This window comes from Pezoporus occidentalis, unplaced genomic scaffold (assembly GCF_034315485.1).
Source record: "Pezoporus occidentalis ecotype Australia unplaced genomic scaffold, CSIRO_AGI_Poc_V1 ctg74, whole genome shotgun sequence".
Taxonomy (NCBI): Eukaryota; Metazoa; Chordata; class Aves; order Psittaciformes; family Psittacidae; genus Pezoporus; species Pezoporus occidentalis.
Window position 1 is genome coordinate 1,313,585 of NW_026916093.1, and position 24,285 is coordinate 1,337,869.

General features: G+C 39.3%; 1 protein-coding gene across 20 annotated transcripts in view; it reads left to right on the top strand.

Moving 5' to 3' along the window:
- Positions 1–24,285, top strand: part of ROBO2 (roundabout guidance receptor 2) — a 1,081,280-nt gene that overhangs the window by 659,433 nt on the left and 397,562 nt on the right. For all 20 annotated transcript variants that reach the window (XM_062602003.1, XM_062602002.1, XM_062602001.1 and 17 more), the window contains one exon: positions 14,906–15,232. In XM_062602003.1, the coding sequence (XP_062457987.1) occupies positions 14,906–15,232 (327 nt within the window). The remainder of the gene's footprint in view (positions 1–14,905; positions 15,233–24,285) is intronic.

The window sequence follows — 24,285 nt, forward strand, 5'->3', positions numbered from 1 at the left end:
CCCAACCTGTAGCTGTGCCTGGGATTGCTCCAACCCAGGTGTAGGACCTTGCACTTGGCATGGTTAAACTTCATAAGGTTGGCATCAGCCCACCTCACAAGCGTGTCAGGGTCCCTCTGGATGGCATTCCTTCCCTCCAGCGTATCAACTGAACCACACAGCTTGGTGTTATCGTCAAACTTGCTGAGGGTGCACTCAATCCCACTGTCCATGTCACCAACAAAGACGTTAAACAAGACCAGTCCCAACACCAATCCCTGAGGGACACCACTCGTTACTGGTCTCCAGCTGGACATTGAGCCATTGACCACAACTCTTTGTGTGCAGCCATCCAGCCAGTTCTTTATCTACCAAGTGGTCCATCCATCAAATTGTTGTTTCTCCAATTTAGAGACAAGGATGTCGTGTGGGACAGTGTCGAACGCTTGCATAAGTCCAGGCTGATGGCATCAACTGATCTGCCCCTGTGCATCGGTTCCATAGCCCCATCATAGAAGGCCCCCAAATTGGTCAGGCAGGATTTCCCCTTAGTGAAGCCATGCTGGCTGTCACCAAGCACCTTGTTGATTTTCAGGAGAATCTGCTCCAAGATTTTGCCAGGCACAGAGATGAGACTGACTGGTCTGTAATTCCCTGGGTCATCCATTTTCCCCTTCTTGAAAATGGGGGTTATATTTCCCTTTTTCCAGTCATTGGGAACTTCACATGACTGCCATGATTTTTCAAATGTTATGGCCATTGGCTTAGCAACTTCATTCACCAGCTCCTTCAGGACCCGCGGATGGATTTCATCAGGTCCCATGGACCTGTGCACTTTCAGGTTCTTAAGCTGGTCTTGAACCAGATCTCTCCTACAGTGGGCCCTGTAAATAGAAATTCTGGAAACTGAAGCAAAATAATAAATTAGAAATATGTTTACTGAAAGTGCCAGAGATAGGAATTTCTTTTCTTTCTTCCGCAAGTACACACATACGTATGATGCAGTTGTGTTAAGACAGATAGAGTGAAAGCACTGGTAAATATTGGTCTTCATGCAAATATCGTTGTAGTGGCAGGGGGTTTGGAGCTAGATGATCTTAAGGTCCTTTCCAACCCTAACTGTTTTATGATTCTGTGTTTTTCCAGAAATATTTGATTTGTTTTCCTAGATGTTAAAGAAGCTTTGATTTCACTTCACAGAGAAAGCCAACTGCAGCTGCAGTCCTAAAGTTATTAATCAGAAAAGTAATAGGTATAAAAGCATGTTGCTGCTCTACCAATAGAACCTAAAATATCAAAGATATCTACAAAATATCTTACATTATATCCCCTTTTGTAGTTAGGAAAAGTAGGATTTGATGCTTTCTTTGTAGAACTTGATCTCTGCTTTCATCATATTTTTGGAAAAACTTTTCTGTAACTAGCTAAAGCTTCCAAAGAAAAACTATTTGATAGATGGCCAAGGTGTAATCTGTAGGTTTCTAAACGGGGAGATTACAGTGAGCTTTAGATAATCCATCATATTACTTTGAATTTTGAGTTTTGCTGCCAAATTGATATTGATTGGCTGGTGGTGCCTTATTTTAGGATGTCTACTTGGAATTCCCTAGGCGTTCTGATGTAGTTCAGAGGAACAGAGTGGGAGCCTTTGTTGCCAGTGTCAGCGGTGAACACAGTGGTTGCAGGGTGTCAGAACACTAAAGTTATATGTCTGCTGTGCTTACAGTAGGAATCCCACACCTTCTTCAAAATACCATTTCAAGACTGCTTTAATCATATTGATTTCTGTCACTGTTATCTTGTGTTCTTTTTATAATGCTTAGAATCACAGACCTGATTTCCATGGCATGCACAATATGTAATTGCTTACATCTGCTTACTTGAATAGGATTTTTCTAAGTTGCACTATGTGAGGAGAGCTTTGTTGAATTCTGAGTGGACCAAACTGTATTGCTTCTGATTTGCGAAACTCATTACCTTAACTACCTTGAGGTGCATCTATCTGTTTGCCACCTCAGGGTTTTTGTCTAGCTGTGAGATACCAGGCTTGTTTTTTTCAGGTTTTAGGATATTGGATTGTTAGCAACACCAGAGAGGTTTTCATAAGTGTGAAGATGTAGGATGAGATAAGAAAGTAAGTTTCCTTGGCTAAAATAGCTCTGTGTGTAGTCTTCTGTAAAAGTTAGCGTGTAAGAACTGTCAAGCATACCTAAAAATATTGATAAAATTCATATTAAATTTGTGTTGTGGAGTAAGGATGAATTATTAATCAGAACTAAAATACAGACAAGAGTCATAATTGTTTTTAATGGCACAACATTATGGACATTTTTACTTTGTATATCAAAATATTTATATGAAAGCTAAAGGTCAGGTAACTGTAAGTTTATTTGAATAGGCTTTTTGAAGACAGGTTCAAAGGTTGTAGTTGGAGAACAACCTTCTTTTGATTTTGTGGAGTTTATGTAGCACTTTATTTACAAAGTTAGTTACATAGCCTGATTTCACAGATGGCTGATAACTATTTGACTTATGATTTTTTAAGAGATCTGGACCAGATTGTCAAAGTTTTTCTTACAGCTGTTGTTTCAGTTTAGTATTGTTAAAGTGGATGTAAAGTTTTAGAGTTTGGAGCGCCTGTGGTTGTCAACCCTTCTATGTAAAAGTGTAAGATTTACTTGCTCCTAGTTAGCCATTAGTTTTTACAGTGGTATGTGGGAAGATAGAAAGCTCCCCTTTGGCCGGCAAGCTGTTGTTAGTTCCCCAGTACTATGATGACAATATGCTAGTTGTATAATAAGTTATTGTGCTGTATATGAACATTGTCTGTTGTTTTTTCTTCTGTCCTTGACCTGAAAAAGAGCTAAAAGATATTTGATAGAGTCAGGCATACACTTATGCTTTGCTAAATTCCAGAGTGATTTTGAAAGGCTCCCAAGGGAAGAGCTGTTTTGCTTGCGCTCTATGGGATGAATAGAGAAAAGCTTCTTGCTCTCTGATTCTTCTGTTACGTACATATCATAGATTAATTTGGATTAGAAGGGACCACTGGAGGGTAGTCTGGCACATATGTGGGTATACATTCTGTGTATGTAAGAATGGTTTTAGTTTTTTGGTGGGTCTTTGTGTGTGTGTGTGGGGGTGATTTGTTATTAAGTATTGGTATGTTATTAAATGAATAGTTGTTTATTATCTGCTTCTAAGGGAGCAAAGCTATGGTGGATATTGTGCAAAGAGAGCACAAGCATTGAGACTGTACTGATAGGGCAAGGGGCGATGGCTTCAAATTTAAACAGGGGAAGTTCAGGTTAGATATAAGGCAGAAGCTCTTTACTGTTAGGGTGGTGAGGCACTGGAATGAGTTAGTTGCCCAAGGAAGCTGTGAACGCTCCATCCTTGGCAGTGTTCACAGCCAGGTTGGACAGAGCCTTGGATGACATGGTTTAGTGTGAGGTGTCCCTGCCCACGGCAGGGGGGTTGGAGCTAGCTGATCTTAAGGTCCTTTCCAACCCAAACCATTCTGTGATTCTATGTTGGCTACGTTTTTTCATCGTACCTATTTGCAATATGGGTGGTTCTAATGTACTTCTGAGAAGTGCTGGATGAAAAGGAATGGAGATAGATTTTATTTCATGTTACGTGAGAAAAGATCCAGTAGCAAACTTGTTAATCGAGATGCAATTTGTACTATTAAAACCAGCACAGAGTGAAATTCTTCAGTTTCGCTCTGTGCTGGCTATTCTAAATTTTGGCATGTAATTCAGGTTGGGGTTTTTATTCTCCTGCCCTCGTGCCCCAGAATTGAAGTGTGACACTTGTATGTTGGTGTGTGAGGAGAAAAATACTGAAGTGAATTAGAATAAATTTCCATTGCTTTAGAATAGAACTTTAGAATGCTTCCCCTGAAATAATTTCCTGCTTATATGATGGAATTTTATGTTTGCAGTGTTTCTTTATGATTGAAGTTGATTACACCTCGCTTAGCGAAATCACACTTTCATACAAGAGAAACTTAATAGGATCAACCCTCCAATAAGATTTGGTCAGATGTTTTTAATGACAGGTATTGATCTCTCATGTCAGCATTGCCTGCTCTTCGTTCTTTAGCAGATGTGCACTATAAGAAAGGTGACTTATCTGCAGATACGTGTCCTGGGGAAGTTAGGATGTGTTGCTTAATGGATTAATTTTGCTCGAGGAAAAGCTTTCAGAGGACCTTATAATTTCTGATGCAGCTTTGTCAAAAACCTTACCTTGGAAACAGTCATATCGTTGGAGTCTGTTCCCATCTACCAAATCTCAGGGGAGGGGGAGAGATTGTAAAGTATGAATTTCTGAAATGTAATCTTTACCATGTCACTTTGCCTAGAGGAATGCATCTGGGATAATCAGCCTGATGCCAGCGCATCAGGCTGTGCTCCAGTCAAGTTTCCTCATTATCTTGACTTTTTTTGTACATTATCTTTTGTTCAAACTAGGATGTGACTGACTGGATCTCTATCTGAGATCTCTGCTTGCTTTCAGTCAATTCTGTGGTTAAAAGGGTAGTGAAAGCAACATACTTACTCATTATATCTAAGAGATATGTGTAATAAGTGTTTCTGATAAGTACTTCCTAAGTGGAACAAGGCGTATGAAGAAGCAGGAAAATGAACAGTAACTGTGACTGTCTTTCAGTAGATTTAACTAAGTGGCTGCAGGAGTGTCTTTTTGCAAGCTTAATGTTATGTCATTCAGAAGCGTTAGAGCCTGTGTAAGGAAAAAAGGAGCCCAGCCAACAGATCCTGCATAGCCAGAAAAGATTCTACAGAGGCTTCTGTAGCTATCCATCCTGTCCTAAAAGAACATTATTCTTTTAATTGTGATTTTAGTACCTTAATTTCAGTTGTTTGGTTGTGTTTTGTGTTTTTTTTTTCTTATTTGTACAGTGAAAATAACCCCAAATTCTAGCATAAAAGAAGTTTCTTCTGCATTAAAATACAACTTTGGAGCTGTCATCTAACCAAATTCAACTATCTTCAGGCCTCTTACTCCCTACATCTGTTATTTTCTGTTGCAGGAGTTGGTTTTGATTGGTTTTGTTGTGGGTTTGTTTGTTGCCTGTTTTCTGTTACAGTTTTGCTGTTTCTTTTCCTGATAAACAGCCCTTTTACACTGATGTAGAATATGCATTGTTGGCAAGCTTTTACAAGGAGTTAATTCAAAATTCTGTCAAAAGTACTGAACAAGCTAATAATCTCAGGCACAATATTGATTGCTTTCACTTCTAGGCGTAAGCTGCAATAAATTTCAAAGCTGCATAAGCTTTGAAATGTCAGCATTACTTCTTTTGGTTGATGTTTCTTTATTCTGCTACTGTTTTCTAGTAAAGTGTATTATGAACTTGTCTTTCAAGTTTAGTTGACTTTCAAGCATTTTTTTTTCTGAAGTAAATATATAATACCTATGACTTATCAGAACTATTGAACTGAAAGTGTTTCAAATGGGGTACATAACATCATATTTTAATCTTCCCTTTTTGTAGCAATTAAATGCGAACAGTAGGGGGGAATAGAATAGTAGATGACAGATCTGTAGTAGGGATGATGTCTGGTATGCATAATGTTAAGTGGCTGTTAGTCCTGTTATTGAAAGTCTAGTCCTGTCTTTCTTTCTTGAACCAAGTGGATGATCATAGAATCATAGAATAGTTAGGGTTGGAAGGGACCTTCAGATCATCTAATTCCAACCCCCTGCCATGGGTAGGGACACCTGGCACTAAACCGTGTCACCCAAGACTCCATCAACCTGGCCTTGAGCACCATCAAGGATGGAGCATTCACATCTTTGGGCAACCCATTCCAGTGCCTCTCCACCCTCACAGTAAATAACTTCTTCCTTATATCTAACCTAAACTTACCCTGTGTAAGTTTGAATCCATAAATTAAAGCTATTATTGAAGCTATGTCTTTAGAATGTTAAAGAAATCAAAACGTGAGCATTCAGAGATGATACAAAAGGTGTAGCAGCCTTAGTGATCAGGTTAGGGAGAGCTTTCCTGTGTGTAGAAAGGTAGAAAAAAAGCTGTGAAAGAGGTAAAGACATACAGATAAATGGTATGTCAGTACCAGTAGCCACAAATATTTTGTTGACTTAAGAAATTAATGTAAAGGCTATGAATTTAGTGTGTACTGTTGCTTTTCTTGTATGACAGGCCATTGGCTTTGTAGCTACTTATATAAAGAGTAGTATTAATAGATGAAATCTTGATGTGAAGCTAATAAATTAAAACTGGAGGAGAGTGAAGTGCAATAAATGAAGATTTTTTTTCCTTGAAATTTGAAAGAAGGTGGTCTAAAAGGACTAGAAATTGAATTGTCAAATGCCTTTGGGACATGGACCTCCTTAAGTGAGTCCAGAGGAGGCCACAGAGATGCTCAGAGGGCTAGAGCACCTCTGCTGTGGAGACAGTTGGAGTTGGGCTTGTTCAACCTGGAGAAGAGAAGGCTCTGGGGAGGCCTTGTAGCAGCCTTCCAGTACCTAAATGGAGCCTACAGGAAATCTGGAGAGGGACTTTTTGCAAGGGCATGTAGTGACAGGACAAGGGGGTTGGCTTTAAACTGAAAAATTATAAGATTTAGATTAGATATTAGGAAGAAACTCTTCACTGTGAGAGTGCTGAGGCGCTGGTACAGGGTGCCCAGAGAAGCTGTGGCTGCCCCATCCCTGGCAGTGTTCAAGGCCAGGTTGGACAGGGCTTGGAGGAGCCTGCTCTAGAGGAAAATGTCCCTGCCCATGGCAGGGGGTTTAAACTAGATGAGCTTTAGGGTCCCTTCCAACCCAAACCATTCTACAGTTCTACATATATCACACACATAGGTATGCACACATAGAGAGCACATTACCCTTAGGGTAGGAATTGCATGGTGGCTTTGTGGAAATGTAGCAAAAAAAAAAAAAAAAAATAAGTAGAATATTGACTCTTTGGTTTAGTTTTCTTCTTAGTGCTGTGTCCCTATAGCAAATCTATTTCTTTGGTAGATAAAAATTCTTTCATCTGATTTTATCTATTTATTTATTATTTTTTTTAGAGTTATTTGGCTATAGAATCAACCAGGTTAAGTTGAAAAGAATAGGTACTCTGTTTATATGCTGTAACTGTTTGGTACATTGGATCCCTGAGGGAATTTATGAGGAAGCTTGAGCATATTACATCAAATCCATGAGGCTTGTTGGTGATCATGAAAAACAGCCTGACTTGGTCAGAACACTGGTGGTGTTGAACTGGTCAGAATGAATGAGTGACTGTTGTGTTTTACACTTTCCAGAAGAGTAGTCCTGAAGGTGATAGTCAGGAAATGTCTCCTTCAACACATCTGAATTGAATTACCCCAGGGGAAATGGAAGATCAGAGTGTCTCAGACATGTAAAACACAATATGTAATCTAGATCTTTTTATTCTACTTTTCTTAGCTGTTCACTTCTTTATTTCACAACTTTGATTAGGAAGTTTCTAAGTACACAAATTCATAAGGCAGGAAGGGGGAGTATAAGAGCTGTTGGCAAATATATTTCAATGCATGTGCGGTATCTGGACATCTAAATAACTGAATCTTCCTCTCGTCTGTTTATGTTGAAGTGTGTCCTCCAGCAGATTCCTCTTGCTTGGCTCTGGTACAAGGGCTTCACAAGTTCAGTGTCCTGACCTCTATAGACATTAGTAATGAGTGATGCAGAAACAATTCACTCATAAAGGTAGATTTGAAAGCAAGAGCATTCATTACCTGCAAAGTGACAGTTTATCAAAAATCTATAAGCTCATCAATTATTATTAAGGGAACTATTCATTTTCCATTAGTCAACATTTATCAAGTAAGCAATTATCAGTAGTTACCAGGCTTTGGTATCTGAAAATGACAGCTGTGTTTTGTTAGAGTGACAAAACATTATCAGTGTCTTAGACAATACAAGTTGATAACTTGATGTTCACTTTAAAATGATGATGACTTTATTCACAAGTAAACATGCAATAGAACAACATTAATGTTTAGTGAGTAATTTAATACAGGATTTCATGAGGCATATTTTAGCTTTCATTAACTGTAAACTGTAACTTAAATTTTACCATAGCAAGTTCAGATACATTCTTTAGGAAATATGGAAAAATTCTGCATTTAAGCAGAAGTACTAGTATCTACCAGTAAAAACAAAAATTAAATACCATTAGAAAAGCTAGACTTGGCTGATTCATTATTTTATTCTTTATTTACTCCAGGCAGTGTTTGGAAAAATTTCATAGCTTTTCACTGGAATGAAAATTGCCATTGGTGAAGTAGCTTCGAATGTGACTTACTTACTTTAATGTATCGTTTTGTATTTTTGACTTGGTGCTGGCTTGTGGATTTGAACGATAGCAAACAGGATGAACAGCAGCAAACAGTCAGCAATATAGCCTTACTTTCCTGTTTACCTGGGAAGAAACCGGTGAAAATATACTAACCTGTTCAGGTGAGCAGTTAACATTTGCGATAAAGCAGTGCATTAATACTGTTCCATCAGCTGTCTCCTGCTACTTGGCAGTAGTTCTGGTTTACCCACTGAGGACTATTGAATTTATTATGTTACTAACAGAGTATTGTCTGAGCACCTCACCCGTATTAGGTTTTCTAGCCCTGGTAGCATCCACTGTACTATGGCATTCACATCTGTCCAAAGACTTATTTTTTCTGACAGAGTCTGAATATTTCTACTAATTGATGTCTGCTGCCTTGTGAATGCTCCTTTCTACCTTCCTTTGCCTTATCCTCACAAAAAAGTTGTTTGAAGGAGAGAACATTGAGCTATCCAGTAAAGCACTGTGAACAGATGTAGTGGTTTTCCCTATAGCGTGGTCTTAGCAAAACTTTATCTGGAACTTAAACAGCATTAAGACAGAATGTTTTTTATTTATTCCTTTATTTCCACCCCCATGCTGCAAGGCTATTATATTGAACTAATTTTGAAATCCAAACACTATAAGATTGTTTATACCTTCACCACATGCCAGAAAACATCTTCATCCATCTTCTTCTAGTTTAGAGTCTCGCACAGAAAACTAACAGTCACAGACAGTGCTGGAGTGTGATTTGCAGTGTTCCAGGTGCCTCTGAGGTTATGTTAAATGCAGTACTTATTTCTGTGCTTTTTCTGCTTTGCCTGATAGCATCAAGACAGAATGTCATTATAATTAATTTTTATAACTTCACCTGTTAGTTTTTTTTCCGTGTTTTCTTATTAGCACGAATGTAGGAGTATCTCATGTTGTGGCAGATGCTAGAAGTGCAATAGCATCACTTCTCTTTTTTTTGCCTTTGTGTGAGATAATCCTTTTCACTGCTCAGTTATGTTCTGTAATAAATTGTAATTGTCAGTTACTCAGTTTGTGGCAGAAATATTTTTAAAATATAAAATGACATGTTAAAGATACACCATGATAAAAGTACCGAGGTAAGTTGAGCAGAGATGGCTTTTCTTGACTTCTGTTGTCATAATCTTAGTAACTTTTTGTTTAATGCAACAGTATGAACAAGGAAACATTAATATTAAAGGTAGTATGCTATAATAGACCTGGACATTATCTCTTTTTCATGTATGTTTTGGGTTTTGCTTTTGAACAGTGCTTTTAATTGTTCTGTGCAGTAATAAGCAAAAAGATGAGCCTAAAACTTTCCCTGTGAATTAGCTGGGGAGGTGTATGTGCAACTAGGTTTCTCAAGATGTGTAATAACCGGTCATTTGCAATAGCTGTGTGAAACTTAATGTACAGTAGATACTCTGAGTAATTATTTAAGTAAATATAAATGCTCTCCTTTTCATAGCTGCAGCTTTCAGTTAGTTGTGATACTGTAGGACTTTTTCTAAAGGCATGTTTTTACCCAACAGCATATAACAGCTAATTCAAAATCATTGCAGTTCATCACAGTAATGTCTATTTAGGGACTTTTAAATTCAGGGTTACTCGTATGTGGTCTGCATGCATGAGAGATTACTGTATTGAAAATCCCTAGGGGAAGAATGGGGAAGGAACTAGTCCAGGATAGAACACATCCACCTGCTTCAGTGAAACCGCTTAAAATCTGGAGTAGATCAAGTTTCCATCTTAGTCTCCAGTAAAAGTATCATTTGCTGCCCAGTTAGTTTGTGGAGTTAAGTATTTTTCTGTTCCTTCTAAATTAGGTTGTATTTGTAAGAGTATTGTGAAGTGGGGTGTGAGGGAGCCCTAGGGGAAGAACCAAAATTCAACTAGGAAAACACCATTTGGGGCTCTTAACTTTCTGTCATGTAGATAGTGTCTGTGTCTGCCAGAAGAGAGGCAATGCAGTCAGGGTTTTCCTTGTTTTTTCTGAATTAGTGTATCCTTCTGGAATAGCTGTTGGTGCTCAGTTCGGTTTTGGAGGAGGGAGTCTGCTGTGCTCTGTGACTGATTTTTTTGTGTGTGTTTTTCTTCCCCCCTTTTAAGTGCACATTAAGGACATAACTTGCAGCGCTAGATAGCTGAAGGTACACCCGGCCATCACAGGAATGTGTGGTATGAGCTCCCCTCAGAGCACTTCCTAAGCCTTTCTGCTTGCTGATTGGCATGGTCTTTGCTGCCCACCTTTCAACCCTCTCTTTGTGCACAAATTGCTTGATTAGGATAGAGGGAGGTAAACATGAGTTTTGTGAGAAACATCTGTAGTGAAGAGGAAGAATTAGTCCTATTATGACCTAAGGAGGGGTTTTGAATTGGCCTGTATGAGGTGGGAGGTTTAAATCTTTAGAAAGCCCTTTTCAAATGATTGAACATGGCCTGTGTTTCTCTGTAGAATGGATTACTTTGAGTTTTGAACATTATCAGTAAACCTTTGCGCATAAGAAAATGAATATTTTGGATTTGCATTTTTGCTACCAATTATGTTACACTCTGCTAACCGTTTATCAGAATTCAGTCTTATCTCTTTTTTTCTGACTTAAATCTGAAGTTTCACCTTTGGTGTTCCTACTGATAATGTTAGTAGGAATTTCTTCACACAACTAGTGGGGGTTTGTTTATTTCTTTTGAGAATAAACGATGAAGAAACTTGATAGATTTGTGTGGAGAGTATTATACATGTGTGTAGTCGATATATAAAGTTAGTTTTTTAGTCCATGTGCTGTGATTCTATGGTTGTTGTAAACTTTAATGGAGATTTTAGTCTCTTTCAATGTTGTGTGTGGTGTCATGGTCTGGGGACGCTCTTCAACTGCAGATTTTCCTGTCAGATTTCAAATGTCTTTTTGTCACTAGAATGGAGAATAAAACACGTCTGTCTTTTCTAAATGTGCCCTAAGTTTATCTGTGCTTAGATATAAATTGTTTGTGGGTTTTCATGTACTAGCAGTACAGATTAGGGATACTTTTGCTATATCAGTAATATAGCCTGGTAGCTACTGAAAGAGTCCCTTTGTTCAGCAGTGGTATAACACTTTATGGCAAGCCTGTATGGCAACGACCTGGGTGTTAGTAAGAAGTCCAAAGATGGATTTGCTCTGTAGGACTGAGCCCTATTGCTTTTCTCTTAGCTTATAGAGTAAATGAAACATTGCAACTATTTTAAAATATGTTGTGCCTAGAATATAACGAAGATCCTGATGTTGAATTGCTTTTCTATGGCTCTGCAAAACTGCTGATCAGAAAAATTGAGCCAAATGCTTCGCTAACCTGGCAAAGCTGGTATCTTACGTATTTAAGAAGTGTAGTCCAATAGTCCTAACAGGGCAACTGCACTCAAAGGATTTTCAGGATCCATGCTAGAAAAGATGATTTGTGCTAACAATTAAGAGAGCTGACTTCATTTTTATGAGAAGCAATGTAGATGCATGAACTACTGTGATGTGTTTGTAACATCAAAACTGTTTCACAGGCCTAATTAAGTAGACAGCAATGAATTATATCTGAATGATGCTGAAGTTGTGAGTGATGGACTTTGGTTTTCTGTTGGGTGACACTGTTCTTGTATTTTCTCATCTCTGCAGTTTGTCTCTTTATAGCTGTAATAAGGAGCATAATAATAGTGAAAGTATTATCTTTTTCAGAAGAAGGGTATTGCAGACTTTGACTAGAGTTGTGATACTGTTGTTGGATTTTTTTTGACAAGAGTTCAGTGAAGATTTGCAATGCTGTGACTTGTTTAGTGAAACTGTACTATATGAAAGCTGTAATGGAAGGCTGGCCCTGGGACTTTCCCCAGGGTGGCAGACCCAGCTTAGATCCTTTCCCCATACCTTACTTTTACATGGTCTCCTCTCTGCCAGCACCTCTCTTCCTTATTCCAAGACTTGAGTGACAGTGCAAGGCTTTGTTGGAGAATGTGGAGGACAATGTTCAGTCTCTGTTGCTTCCCTTTTCTAGGCAGTGGGCAGGCAACTGAGTGTAAAGGAAAGACAGAAAGGCAGAAGAGCAGTGTGCCAAAGTGCCAGCACAGAAAGTACAGGGCAAGGCACAAAGTTGTTACTGTAGAGGGCACAAAATTAGTATTGTAGGAACTTCAGGATTATCAATACCTGGTAGTCCTGATAGTTATGAACGTTTAATGAGAATTCATCACCAATATTGTAAAGTGAAAAATAGGTATTCTGGTGGGCATTTGAAAGAAGATAATACGTTGAGTTTTATTACTTTCCAGTGGTAGAGCAAGTAATTTCTTAACTTGGTCCCTAATGCTGAAAAAAATGTAAGTGGAAAAAGTATAACCACATTCTTTGCTGCATGTGCTGCACTTGGGCTGAGCCCCTGGGGTGCTTTTGGGGATAATCCAGGACTCCAGATCCTTGGTTAGATATGCTCTGTAGAAATGCTGGAGATGTCCAGCTCTCAGTAACCGTGTAACCAACGTTGTGATGTGCTGTTGGTAGGAATTCAGGGGTGCTAGTGGTGGGTTAGAAGGTACATTTGCAGGTAAAGCATGGCATAAACCAAAAAGAAAAGTAAAGAAAAGGATGAATGCAGAGAGGAGAAAAATGGAAATGAACCTATAATGATTTCTGAGACACAGGTGTTTGCAGTGCTTTTTCAAGCACACGTATGCCTATATTGAATTTGTGTATGTGTATATATGCGTGCAATCCCCTGCAGATTTCTAATGTGCAGTTACCATTTGAGATTTCCAAATAAAAATAAAGCTCATTAATAACCAGCAAAGCATTTGACACAGTCTCCCACAGCATCCTCACGGCTAAATTGAGGAAGTGTGGACTGGATGATCAGGTAGTGAGGTGGACTGCGAACTGGCTGAAGGAGAGAAGCCAGAGAGTTGTAGTCTATGGGGCGGAGTCTAGTTGGAGGCCTGTAACTAGTGGAGTGCCTCAAGGGTCAGTACTGGGACCGGTATTATTTAATATATTCATCAATGATTTAGATGAGGGAATTGAGTGTACTATCAGCAAGTTTGCTGATGACACCAAGCTGGGAGGAGTGGCTGACATGCCAGAAGGCTGTGCTGCCACCCAGCGAGACCTGGACAGGCTGGAGAGTTGGGCAGGGAATAACTTGATGAAATATAACAAGGGGAAGTGTAGAGTCCTGCATCTGGGCAGGAACAACCCCAGGTTCCAGTATAGGTTGGGGAACGGCCTGTTAGAGAGCAGTGTAGGGGAGAGGGACCTGGGGGTCCTAGTGGACGACAGGATGACCATGAGCCAACACTGTGCCCTTGTGGCTAAGAAGGCCAATGGCATCCTGGGGTGTATTAGAAGGGGGGTGGTTAGTAGGTCGAGAGAGGTCCTCCTTCCCCTCTACTCTGCCCTGGTGAGACCCCATCTGGAATATTGTGTCCAGTTCTGGGCCCCTCAGTTCAAGAAGGACAGGGAGCTGCTGGAGAGAGTCCAGCGCAGGGCAACGAAGATGATTAAGGGAGTGGAGCATCTCCCTTATGAGGAAAGACTGAGGGAGCTGGGTCTCTATAGTTTGGAGAAGAGGAGACTGAGGGGTGACCTTATTAGTGTCTATAAATATATAAAGGGGGAGTGTCACGAGGATGGAGCCAGGCTCTACTCAGTGGCAAACAATGATAGGACAAGGGGTAATGGGTACAAACTGGAACACAAGAGGTTCCACTTAAACTTGAGAAGAAACTTCTTCTCAGTGAGGGTGACGGAACACTGGAACAGGCTGCCCAGGGAGGTTGTGGAGTCTCCTTCCCTGGAGACATTCAAAGCCCGCCTGGACACGTTCCTGTGTAACATTATCTAGGTGTTCCTGCTCCGGCAGGGGGATTGGACTAGATGATCTTTTGAGGTCCCTTCCAATCTCTAGCATACTGTGATACTGTGATAACTTTAGAGATTTGTGAACAGTTAAAGTTGCCAACTGTTGTACTAGAAATTCATGAAGGAAGGAATACTTCTCTGGTTTGTGGTTTTGTGGGGTTTTATTTCCGTATCTTTTCATGCCTGGGCTCTTTGTGGAAAAGGGATATAAAGCATATATGTAAAACTTCAAAGATCTGTTATGCAGTAGGTGGTAAGGCAGTGTTTTTGGATGTCCATCTGTTGAATCTGACAGATAAAAAGGGTGGGAGAACAGTAGCTGTGGAATCCAGAAACACACAGGAATCTAGAAGCAAATGTAAACAGATTATTGGAATAAGGGAAAGATTGTCATGCATTTATGTGTAAGAGATCCTCCTTTAAGCCCAGTCTGCACGTGGTACAGATTTGATAAGGCCTTAGAGGTGTATATCTGTAGTTCAGCTCAGGTTTTGGGACTTGAAAGTGCCAGATGCAGTCTCTGATATCAGACAAAACAATATCAGATGTGTACAGGATTTCATATTTTCTTTTTTGTTTTGAAAATTTTTGTGGCATTAAAGGAGTAACTTGTGAGAACTTCTTGCAAAGTCTAAAGAGGTAAAATAAATTGTTCTTTCCTCCCTTTCTTCTTTCACTGTAGGATCCCGTCTCCGCCAGGAGGATTTTCCACCACGGATTGTTGAGCATCCTTCAGATGTCATAGTCTCTAAAGGAGAACCAACAACTTTGAACTGCAAAGCTGAAGGACGGCCAACTCCTACTATTGAGTGGTACAAGGACGGAGAGAGAGTGGAAACAGACAAGGATGATCCACGCTCCCACCGCATGCTGCTGCCCAGCGGATCTTTATTTTTCTTGCGTATCGTGCACGGACGCAGGAGTAAACCTGATGAAGGAAGTTATGTTTGCGTAGCAAGGAACTATCTTGGAGAAGCTGTGAGTCGCAATGCATCCCTGGAAGTGGCATGTGAGTAGTTTTATATGATTAGGATTGCATAAAAGTTTATAAATGCTTTTTATGGTGTCATCCAGCACTTGCACACAGTCAGCAGTCTGGGAGACAACAAACGTAGGTAAGTATGGCATTTTGTCGTTAGTTATCGCTCTTGGTCAAGGCATTTTTACATGCATTTATACAACAGCAGTGACCATATGGAGTATGTGATTTATACTGAAGCAAGGTTCTAGCCAGTGTATAGTCATGATTGACACAAACGTGGACAAGGGCTAATCTTCCTCTGAAGAATAATCTAATTTTTAAATTATGACTGAAGTTGGTTATATTGAAACTAATGTGGAAAAATACCTATCAGTTAATGTAAGGTGCACTGTCTGTTTCTCTTTATCTAGTCATCTGTTACCTCAACAGAAGCAGACAGCTTCTTGGTGACTCACATTCCGTACTGCTGGAAACCTTGATATATGCTCCTCTATCATAAACATGATACAGGCCTCATTCATTATGTGAATGGCAAGTGAAATTGTTGACCGTTTCTCATATCATCCAGAGCAGTCTTACTCTTTATTGATCCTCTTTGTCTTAACAGAGGAGTCGTTATGGCTCTTTCAGAGACCACCTGGCATGCATGATCTGCTTCCAGTAGAGTTAGTGGGGACATTCGTTATATTCACAGAGCAAACAAGCTCATCATACATAAAATGTGTTGCCTTTGTTGTTTTTTTTTTCTGCTTAGATATTTGAGTTGAATAAACACTGATCTTTGTATTCAGAGTATCAACTAAGAGTAGCTGTGTATCTTCACATAGAGGTGTATTTTAGTAAATTTATGAGTGCTCTCCTCTTGCTGGACTTCAGTTCTCCTCACCGAGTTCTTCATCTGGCAGTAGCTTCACTAAAATGTGTTTGACTGAAATAGGGCTTTAGCACAAACTTGCATTGCTTACTTGGTAAGAATGGATTTAAGTACACATCAGAAAGTATGTAAGTTTAAAGGGTGAGAAAAAGAAAAGCACAGAAGTCGTTATTCCTGATGCAGTCTGAATACAGAGTTGTTCATTACCTGTCACTTGGCATAACCTAGATTCAGAATGGTTTCAAACAAAAACTGAAAAGGGTTTTGTCATACACTTAAGGCACAATTAAATGTATATCTTCCAATAAAAGCATCACAGAATGCTATTTAGTTTTGGTAGGTATTTAGGAATTGAGCAAATTTACTGGATTATTTCTGTCTCTGTACATCTGGTTTTAAAACTGTTGACAAATCCTGTGAGAGGGGCATATACAAGTTAAAATCTTTATTGTAATCCTGTTGAGATTGAGACATCTGTCAAAGTTCAGAAGATCATTCAAGTTATACCTTGAGTCCTCGAAGTAAGAGATTAAATTTAAATGTGCTCTGTATTTTGTTGGTTTTCACTGATCTCTGCTACCATTGACTGCTGAGAGACTCTTATTATAATATCCTTAGTCTCTATAGTTGCTGTCCAGAATCATAGAATGGTTTGGGTTGGAAAGGACCAACATCTAATTCCACCACCTTGCCATGGGCAGGGATGCCTCACACTAGACCATGTTACCCAAGGCTCTGTCCAACTTGGCCTTGAACACCGCCAGGGATGGAGCATTTACCACTTCCTTAGGCAACCTTTTCCAATACCTCACGACCCTCACAGTAAAGAACTTCTTCATTATATCTAACCTGAACTTCCCCTGTCTAAGTTTAAGCCCATCTCCCCTTGTCCTATCACTACAGTCCCTAATGAAGAGTCCCTCCCAAGGATCCTTATAGCCCCCCTTCAGATACTGGAAGGCTGCTATGAGGTCTCCACGCAGCCTTCTCTTCTCCAGGCTGAACAGCCCCAACTTTCTCAACCTGTCTTCATATGGGAGGTGCTCCAGTCCCCTGATCATCCTCGTGGCCTCCTCTGGACTTGTTCCGACAGTTCCATGTCTTTTTTATGTTGAGGACACCAGAACTGCAAGTGAGGTCTAACGAGAGCCGAGTGGAGGGGCAGGATCACCTTCTTGAACCTGCTGGTCACGCTCCTTTTGATGCAGCCCAGCACATGGTTAGTTTCTAGGCTGTGAGTGCATACTACTGGCTCATGTTCAGTTTCTTGTCAACCAACACCCCCAAGTCTTTTTCCTTAGGGCTGCTGTGAATCACTTCTGTGCCTGGGATTGCCCTGACCCTAGTGTAGGACCTTGCATTTTGCTTTGTTGAACTTCATGAGGTTGGCATTAGCCATCTCTCAAGCATATCAAGGGCCCTCTCCATGATTCTGCCAGGCACAGAGGTGAGACTGACTGGTATGTAGTTCCCTGGGTCTTCCATTTTCCCCTTCTTGAAAACAGGGGTTATATTTCCCTTTTCCCAGTCATCAAACCACTGTAGCTGGTGGCAGGTCATGCACGAACTGTATGTGAGATAGTAGAAGACTTTAAAAATGCTAAAACTATGTATCATTGTCAGAGCTAATTTAAAGCAGGATCATAGAACTTGAAACTGGAGATTTGAAACTATAGACAAAGTTTTTTCCAACAGCAACATGAACCTGACACTAGATTATTATACTGTTTTCATAGCTTTGAAATTTAACTGAATTCCTCAATTAAATGGTTTAGCAGTCTAAAGCAGGCAATCCTGTTCCACTTCAACAGCGCTTTTCTTTTCTTGAGCCATGCTACGGCTGTGATTACGTCTTCATCAAAGAAAAGAAGTGAATATAATGTTCATTGCCTGTTTACTTAATTTTAGAGTTTCTGCTGGGTTTATGTTTGCTGGTTTTAAACGCACATGGCAGTGTTTGACATGTATCAAAGGCATCCTTTGGAGGATGACAGCAAAGCTACCTGGCTTTCCTTGGTTGTGAGACACCTTTTTATATGATTTTTGGTTCTAAATCAAGTTTCCAAGTGACTTTCAGAGAACAGTTATTTTGAGGCTTTTAACTGTTATCTTAATGTCATTGTTTCTGGCCTGAGGAAGATGGGCAGCTCTGCAGCAGCACATTTGCTCGCTAGGGAAATGAGTTGCTGCTGACAGCCTGTTGTCAGCAGAGAATCCTCATTCACCTGTTCTTAACTGCTGCTGAAAACTGTTGAGTTGCCTGGATAGCGCAGCCCTGTCCATGTGAGCTGTACATGCCATTGTGTCTTGTGCTGTTTGTGATAGTGTTGAAAACTGCTCTTTCCACACTAAATCAAGCTGTTTTCATCACCAGAAAAAGGACGGTTGTCCTTTTCTGACAACAGGGCTTTGGATTGTTATCTGACTGTAGGTGGCCTCAAATGGTGTCATTAGTGACAAACTGCTGTTTTTTACAGGTTTAAAATGCTTGAGTCTGCTGTTTTAGTGAAAGAATCAGTAATTGTTTTACTTTGTTTATTAAATTGCCAGTTACTAGTAATGTGTACTTCCAACTTTTGAATGATTTATGAAGGAAATATTTATTGGGTTTATGTATCTATTAAGTGTGCTTCTGCGTTCAGATGATAAACAGTGTTAATTGTGGTTCATTCTCTTCTATTTCCTTCTCCCTCCCCAATGGGCAGTGGGATTGAAAATGTCCTGATGTATCCCTTTTTATATAAAGACAGAAGAAAAACTCTCCTGTGAAGTTCAGTTGGGGAGTACAGTGATTCAGAACAATGTGTGACCCATCTTGAATGCAGTCATTTTGTCTGTTGAGTTTTTGGAGTGACTTTTTTGCAAGTTGCTGAAGTCCCAAAGCACTTTTTGATGAAGTAGGAGTTAGCATCTTTCCCAAACATGATGAATTTACGTACCAGCCCATCCGAAGCATTTGAGTGTGCTTTTAAATCCATTCCTATTCTGAGCATGTGCATACAGTCAAGGGCAGATAGTTCTGTGCTGATGTATGTCCTCAGAAAAATTTCTCTGTGCCAGTGAAACTGGAGAACTATGATTTGGGAAGTTACTTTAAAAACATCGCTAACATATAGGATGTGCTTTCACAATTTCTTTGCCTTTAGTTTAGAAAGTTTTTATTCCAGAAGACATTTAGGGGGAAAGAGGAGTTTGTATTTGAAGGCACAGTTTCCGCTTGATATGATTGATTCTGTTTCATTATTTTTTTATTTTATTTTTTTTTTTAATTATTTTTTTTACTAGAAGCTTCCTTAAAAGAAAAAAGTAATGTGGCAAATTCTGATGTACTACTTATATGTTTCATGGTTAAATCATTAAAAATAAGCATTCTAGTACCAAAACAACTACAAAGAATCATATTCAAAAGAGTAAAATATCATTCTTTTGATTTTGTGTATTAGAATATTTCCATTGAGCCTGAATAAGGGTTGGCATCAATAGAAATATGTTGATGCTCGGATTTTCTTGGGAGGATTTCAGAAAGGGAAGCAGGCTTGAAATAGTTTGATCTTTCATAAAACTTGTTTTCATATTTGAAAGCCGGAAGTTTTAAAATAAAAAACACAGTTTTCCACCACGTGCGAATTGACACGGTTGGACCTATGTAGTGGAATTTTCCAGTGGGAATATCGGGAGGCACATTTGTAGCTACGATTTCAGTAGCGAGCACCAGGGCGCCACATGTAAGCAAGAGAAAGAGCAACGAGGGTCCTCGCACCGACTCAGGCTGCCTCTGATCTGAGGGTGAGTCAGTGGCAGCCCCCAGAGATAGCAGCTGTAGCCCCAGGTGTTAAATATGTGACAGCAGCTTGATCTATCGACCACTGTTAGAGGGGGCTTTGGCCTAAATGAAAATTCATGAAAAATTGATGAAGTCCCCAGATTATTTTTTTTCCCTTTTCCTTTTCCAGTGCTGTGCCAATGCAGCGAGGAGAGATTAAATGAGGTGTTGAATGCTTTAGTGGCAAGGAGGTTATGGTTCAGAGGTTGAGGGGGGGAAGGGGAAGGAAAAAAAAGAGCCATTTTCTACCTTACTTTCCTTTAAAAGAAAACATGAAGTGTTTCAGATTAGCTGGGGTTTGCTGCCATGTTAATATAAAGCTCAGGAATATTCACAAATAAGATTATTTTCTCCATGGGTTGGCAAAAGGTAGGAGTGTGTGGGTTGGTGCTAATAGAAAACAGTGGAAGACTCTGAGTCATAATTCAATTGGAGAACCAGAAATAGATTGAATTTTGTAATGGCAATATAAATTTGGGCTTCCATCTTTCTGAGTCTGTGCTTGAACTGAAGTCATTTGGAGAAAGAAAAGGTCTTGCATTATTTATATGTCACAGATTGCTTGAATAGCAGGCTTTGGAACACTCTCCAAACATAATGATCCTGTTTATACTAGATCTAAAACTGAATTACGTTTTTATCTGTAACAAGAGAAGCTAAGTACTACACTGAGTTTAGTGTGAAGAGTCACAGGTGTATTCTAAAGCAAGCATAAGCCAGGTCTTTAAGATGGGAGACAGTAATTTTTCGAATAAAACAGATATGTTTTAATATTCAATGAGTAAAGGCTGAGAGGTATAAAATAGAAGCTATGCAATCACCTTTGCATCATAATGCTAATGACTCTTTGCTGGAGCACGTGCAAAAGGCTGCAATATGGTCATAGTAACGGAGTTCATTCCATTTGAAATACTCAGGGTAAATACCACTTGTAAAATAGGATTAAGAAAAAAACACAATATATGTGACTGTAAAATGGGTGGATGATTATCTTTTTTCCCATCTAGTTTCTGTGACATATGACTTAAAATGTAAAATTTTCATTAATTCTGTTACTAGTAATTTTGAAGTCTGTTTTGCTTTGGGGTTACTTTCACATGTGAAGAATACATCCTGTTCATTTACTTCTATCCCTCTTGTCCTTGTCCTTCTAAACAGAGTGTGAAAAGCTTCCTGTCTGAGCTGACAGTCTTTTGCTTTCATCAAGACAGAAGTAATTATTGTAGAAATTGAAATACCGGAGACTGTGGTCCTCTGAATGAGCCATATCAGGACATTGAAAAGTATCATGCTTTTTCTTATCTTCTCCGTTGCTCTGAGAAGAAATAAAACAAACCATGGATTTTATCACAGCACACTTAATGGAAATAAAATTCCCCTCAAGAAAAGAAAATCTGATTAGATGCAGAGAAAAGCAGATTTCACAAGATGGGGGGACCACTTCTAACCTTCTCTGTACTTTTGAAGTTTGCAATAAGCAATTTCTGTGGATTAGACTGGAGCCACTGGGAGTACAGTTGTTAGGAACCATTGCATTATACAGCATTGCTGTATAGGACGGAATTTAATTCCTGCAGTCACTGTTAGAAATTAAAGCTGTTGTTAAATACCAGTGAGTGAAGCCACATCAGATAAATCAAGACCTGACTGATGTCTCATCCTAGTTTCCTTTTGAATCATAAAAGTAGTTCTGATGATTTACTTTATTGGTTCAGCTTTTAGCTGAATATGTGTTTCTAGTGTTTCTAGAAACAGGAGTGTATCTCCTGCTGTTAACCACATTTCTCGCAAACTGTTTAAAGATTGTGCTTCAGCACTGAGGCCTTCAACATGGACAAAAACAGTTCTTCCCCTCATCATCCATTAGGTCCTAGGCAAGTTACTGCATCATTACATCTTTATTTCATATCCTTTGAGCTCCACCTGGACATGCAGGTTTCAATGTTTAGTTCAAGGCTAAAGGTGCTAATGTTTCCTCACACATTAGAGCTATCACAGGGATGGTAGATTCAAAGATATTTAACATGATTTCAGTCATTATGTCAAGCTGTACATGGCCTGTAGACTTCTCCAGACCTCATTCTTGTTCTCCATTTTCTTTTTCCTCTTTTCATACTGTGCTCATCTTAAAATAGATGTTATTTTGGTAGGTGTTCACAGCACAATGAGCTCTAAAGAAAGATATGTAGGTTCATATAAGATACAGAGGCCTAGGTACCAGAATAGTGTTTATTACGAGCACTTGCACTCAGCTGGTTTTGTTGGCCAAGAAGGGTATATCAGCCTAGCAAAAAGTTTCCTTAACAGCTGCAAATTGGTTCCACCATGTGAATTAATTCCTTCAGAACAGGTTAGTATGTTATTGCAATATGCTTTCTTGCACTATGTAGTCATGCAGGCTAGTATCATCCCTAGTGTTCCTGTAGTAGGGATAATTTCTCACATCCAGAAATGTTTAGAGAAGCTTTCTGTGGGATCTCTAATTTACTCCTTAAATTCTTCTGCCCAGGGTGCATCCTTTTTTCCCTATCTGAGAGAGAGCTTTCAGTGTAACCTTTCTAGAAGCTATTTGTAATGTGCTCAATCTGATTCTGCTTCTAATAATTTCTTGTGCATGTCCTCATTTGATTTTTATCGGCTTCCTTCTTCCCCTTCCCTTTGATTTTATTTTTTTAAATCAAATCCTGCTGTTCATGTATCTTTGAGTGCTCTACCTGATAAAATGTTGACAGCTAAGGAACTGCTGATCACTTTACAGATCCCTTGAAAGAGAGCAGCTGTTGGCTGATCTGTTAGTGTGTGCGCTACCATGTACTGATGCGTTTGGTTGATGTTTCTCTATTTTTAATTCATCTGGGAAATGAAGGAGAGGATAACACTGCATTTTTACAACTGTGCTCCCTTTGCTCGGGAACCTATAAGCATTCTGAAAGTTAATCGAACTACTAGTTATTGTTGGCATATGTTTCAGACATGTTGTGCTATTCTGCAAATTCAGTTAGGCTTTAAAAAAATACTAATTCGAAGTGGTATTTCACACCATCCCTTTGCACATGTTGAATGATCTCAATTCTAACAAAGTTCATTGCTGTCTTAAGTAACAGTAATTATTAGGGTAAGATTGGTGGATGTTTTATATGTACATATATATATGTATGTATATAGGGTTTTATTCTGATAATCACTGTATTTGTTTGAGGACAACACAACCTTTTCCTTCTTCCTTTCCACCCCTCCCCTGTCTTTATTCAGATAAGTTCTTCCCCCTGTTCCTGTTTTTGAAGGACTGAAATCTAATCATATATTTGGTCATATTTCCACTTGAAATGCTCCCACAGATGTTATACTTTGAATAAGTTTCTAATACTTGGAATTTATGCAGGAAATGAAGTAGTGGTTTTGTTCCACTCCTCTGCATGATTTTTTCAAGTGGGAGTGATTTGAATGTGTACTGACACTTCAGAAATTGCCTCATCATGTTGGAGAAGGAAGGCATACACAGACTCTTTCTGCTGTCTCATAGATCTCTCTGCCACTGTACAAAGGGATGTAGAGATGTAAAGAACTGGGAGCCTTAGATTGCTGAGTCCAATGTATTCTACACAGCTGTATTTTGTAATTCCATTCAGAAACTTTTCAAGCTTCACTTTGAAAAGCAGTTTGATTGCTTTCCCCTTCATTCCTGTTTCTCTTGGAAGCCTGTTTTGGAACTTAACATCTTCCAGTGAAGAATAATTCTAATGTTTCCAAGGTAAATATAAACATGCTTTATTTATGTTTATTCTTGTGATCTCATTTTTCTTTAGTTGTTTTCTCTCCTTTTTATTGATAGATCGCAGTGGTATCACTTCTCATCTCTGCTTTTGCTAAACTAAACAAGAAAAGCTTGTATTCTCTTGGAAAGTATGTTAGATCCTAGTAGTTATTCACCTGCTCTAGTCTGCATATGTTTTCTGAGACCTGGGTGGGTAGATGGTATATGATATTTTGACACTTGCATGCTGTGCATTATGAACTAATGTTAATAACTACCTTCACTGGTCCTTTATCTATCAGTCCTCTGATCATATTTAACTTTTTCTAAGCATTTGGTAGCTCATGGTCATTCCATGGTAATCTAATGCAGATCTTTCATTTCCTGTGTAATTTGTAACAGATGAGCTTCTACTTTGTGGTAAACTTCCCTGTGATGAGCTCAAAGGCATATGACCTTGCACTTGCTATTACTCCATTTCATCTAGTGTCTCCTTCACTAGTCTTCAGTGGCATCCAGTTCTTCCTGTTTAATGTGGTACTCTTGTTGGGTCCTGCTGGGTTTGTTGCCTAATCTTGTGTGCCAAAGTAGAAGGTGGCCTTGGCGTTCAAAATTGGCAATTTCTTCAT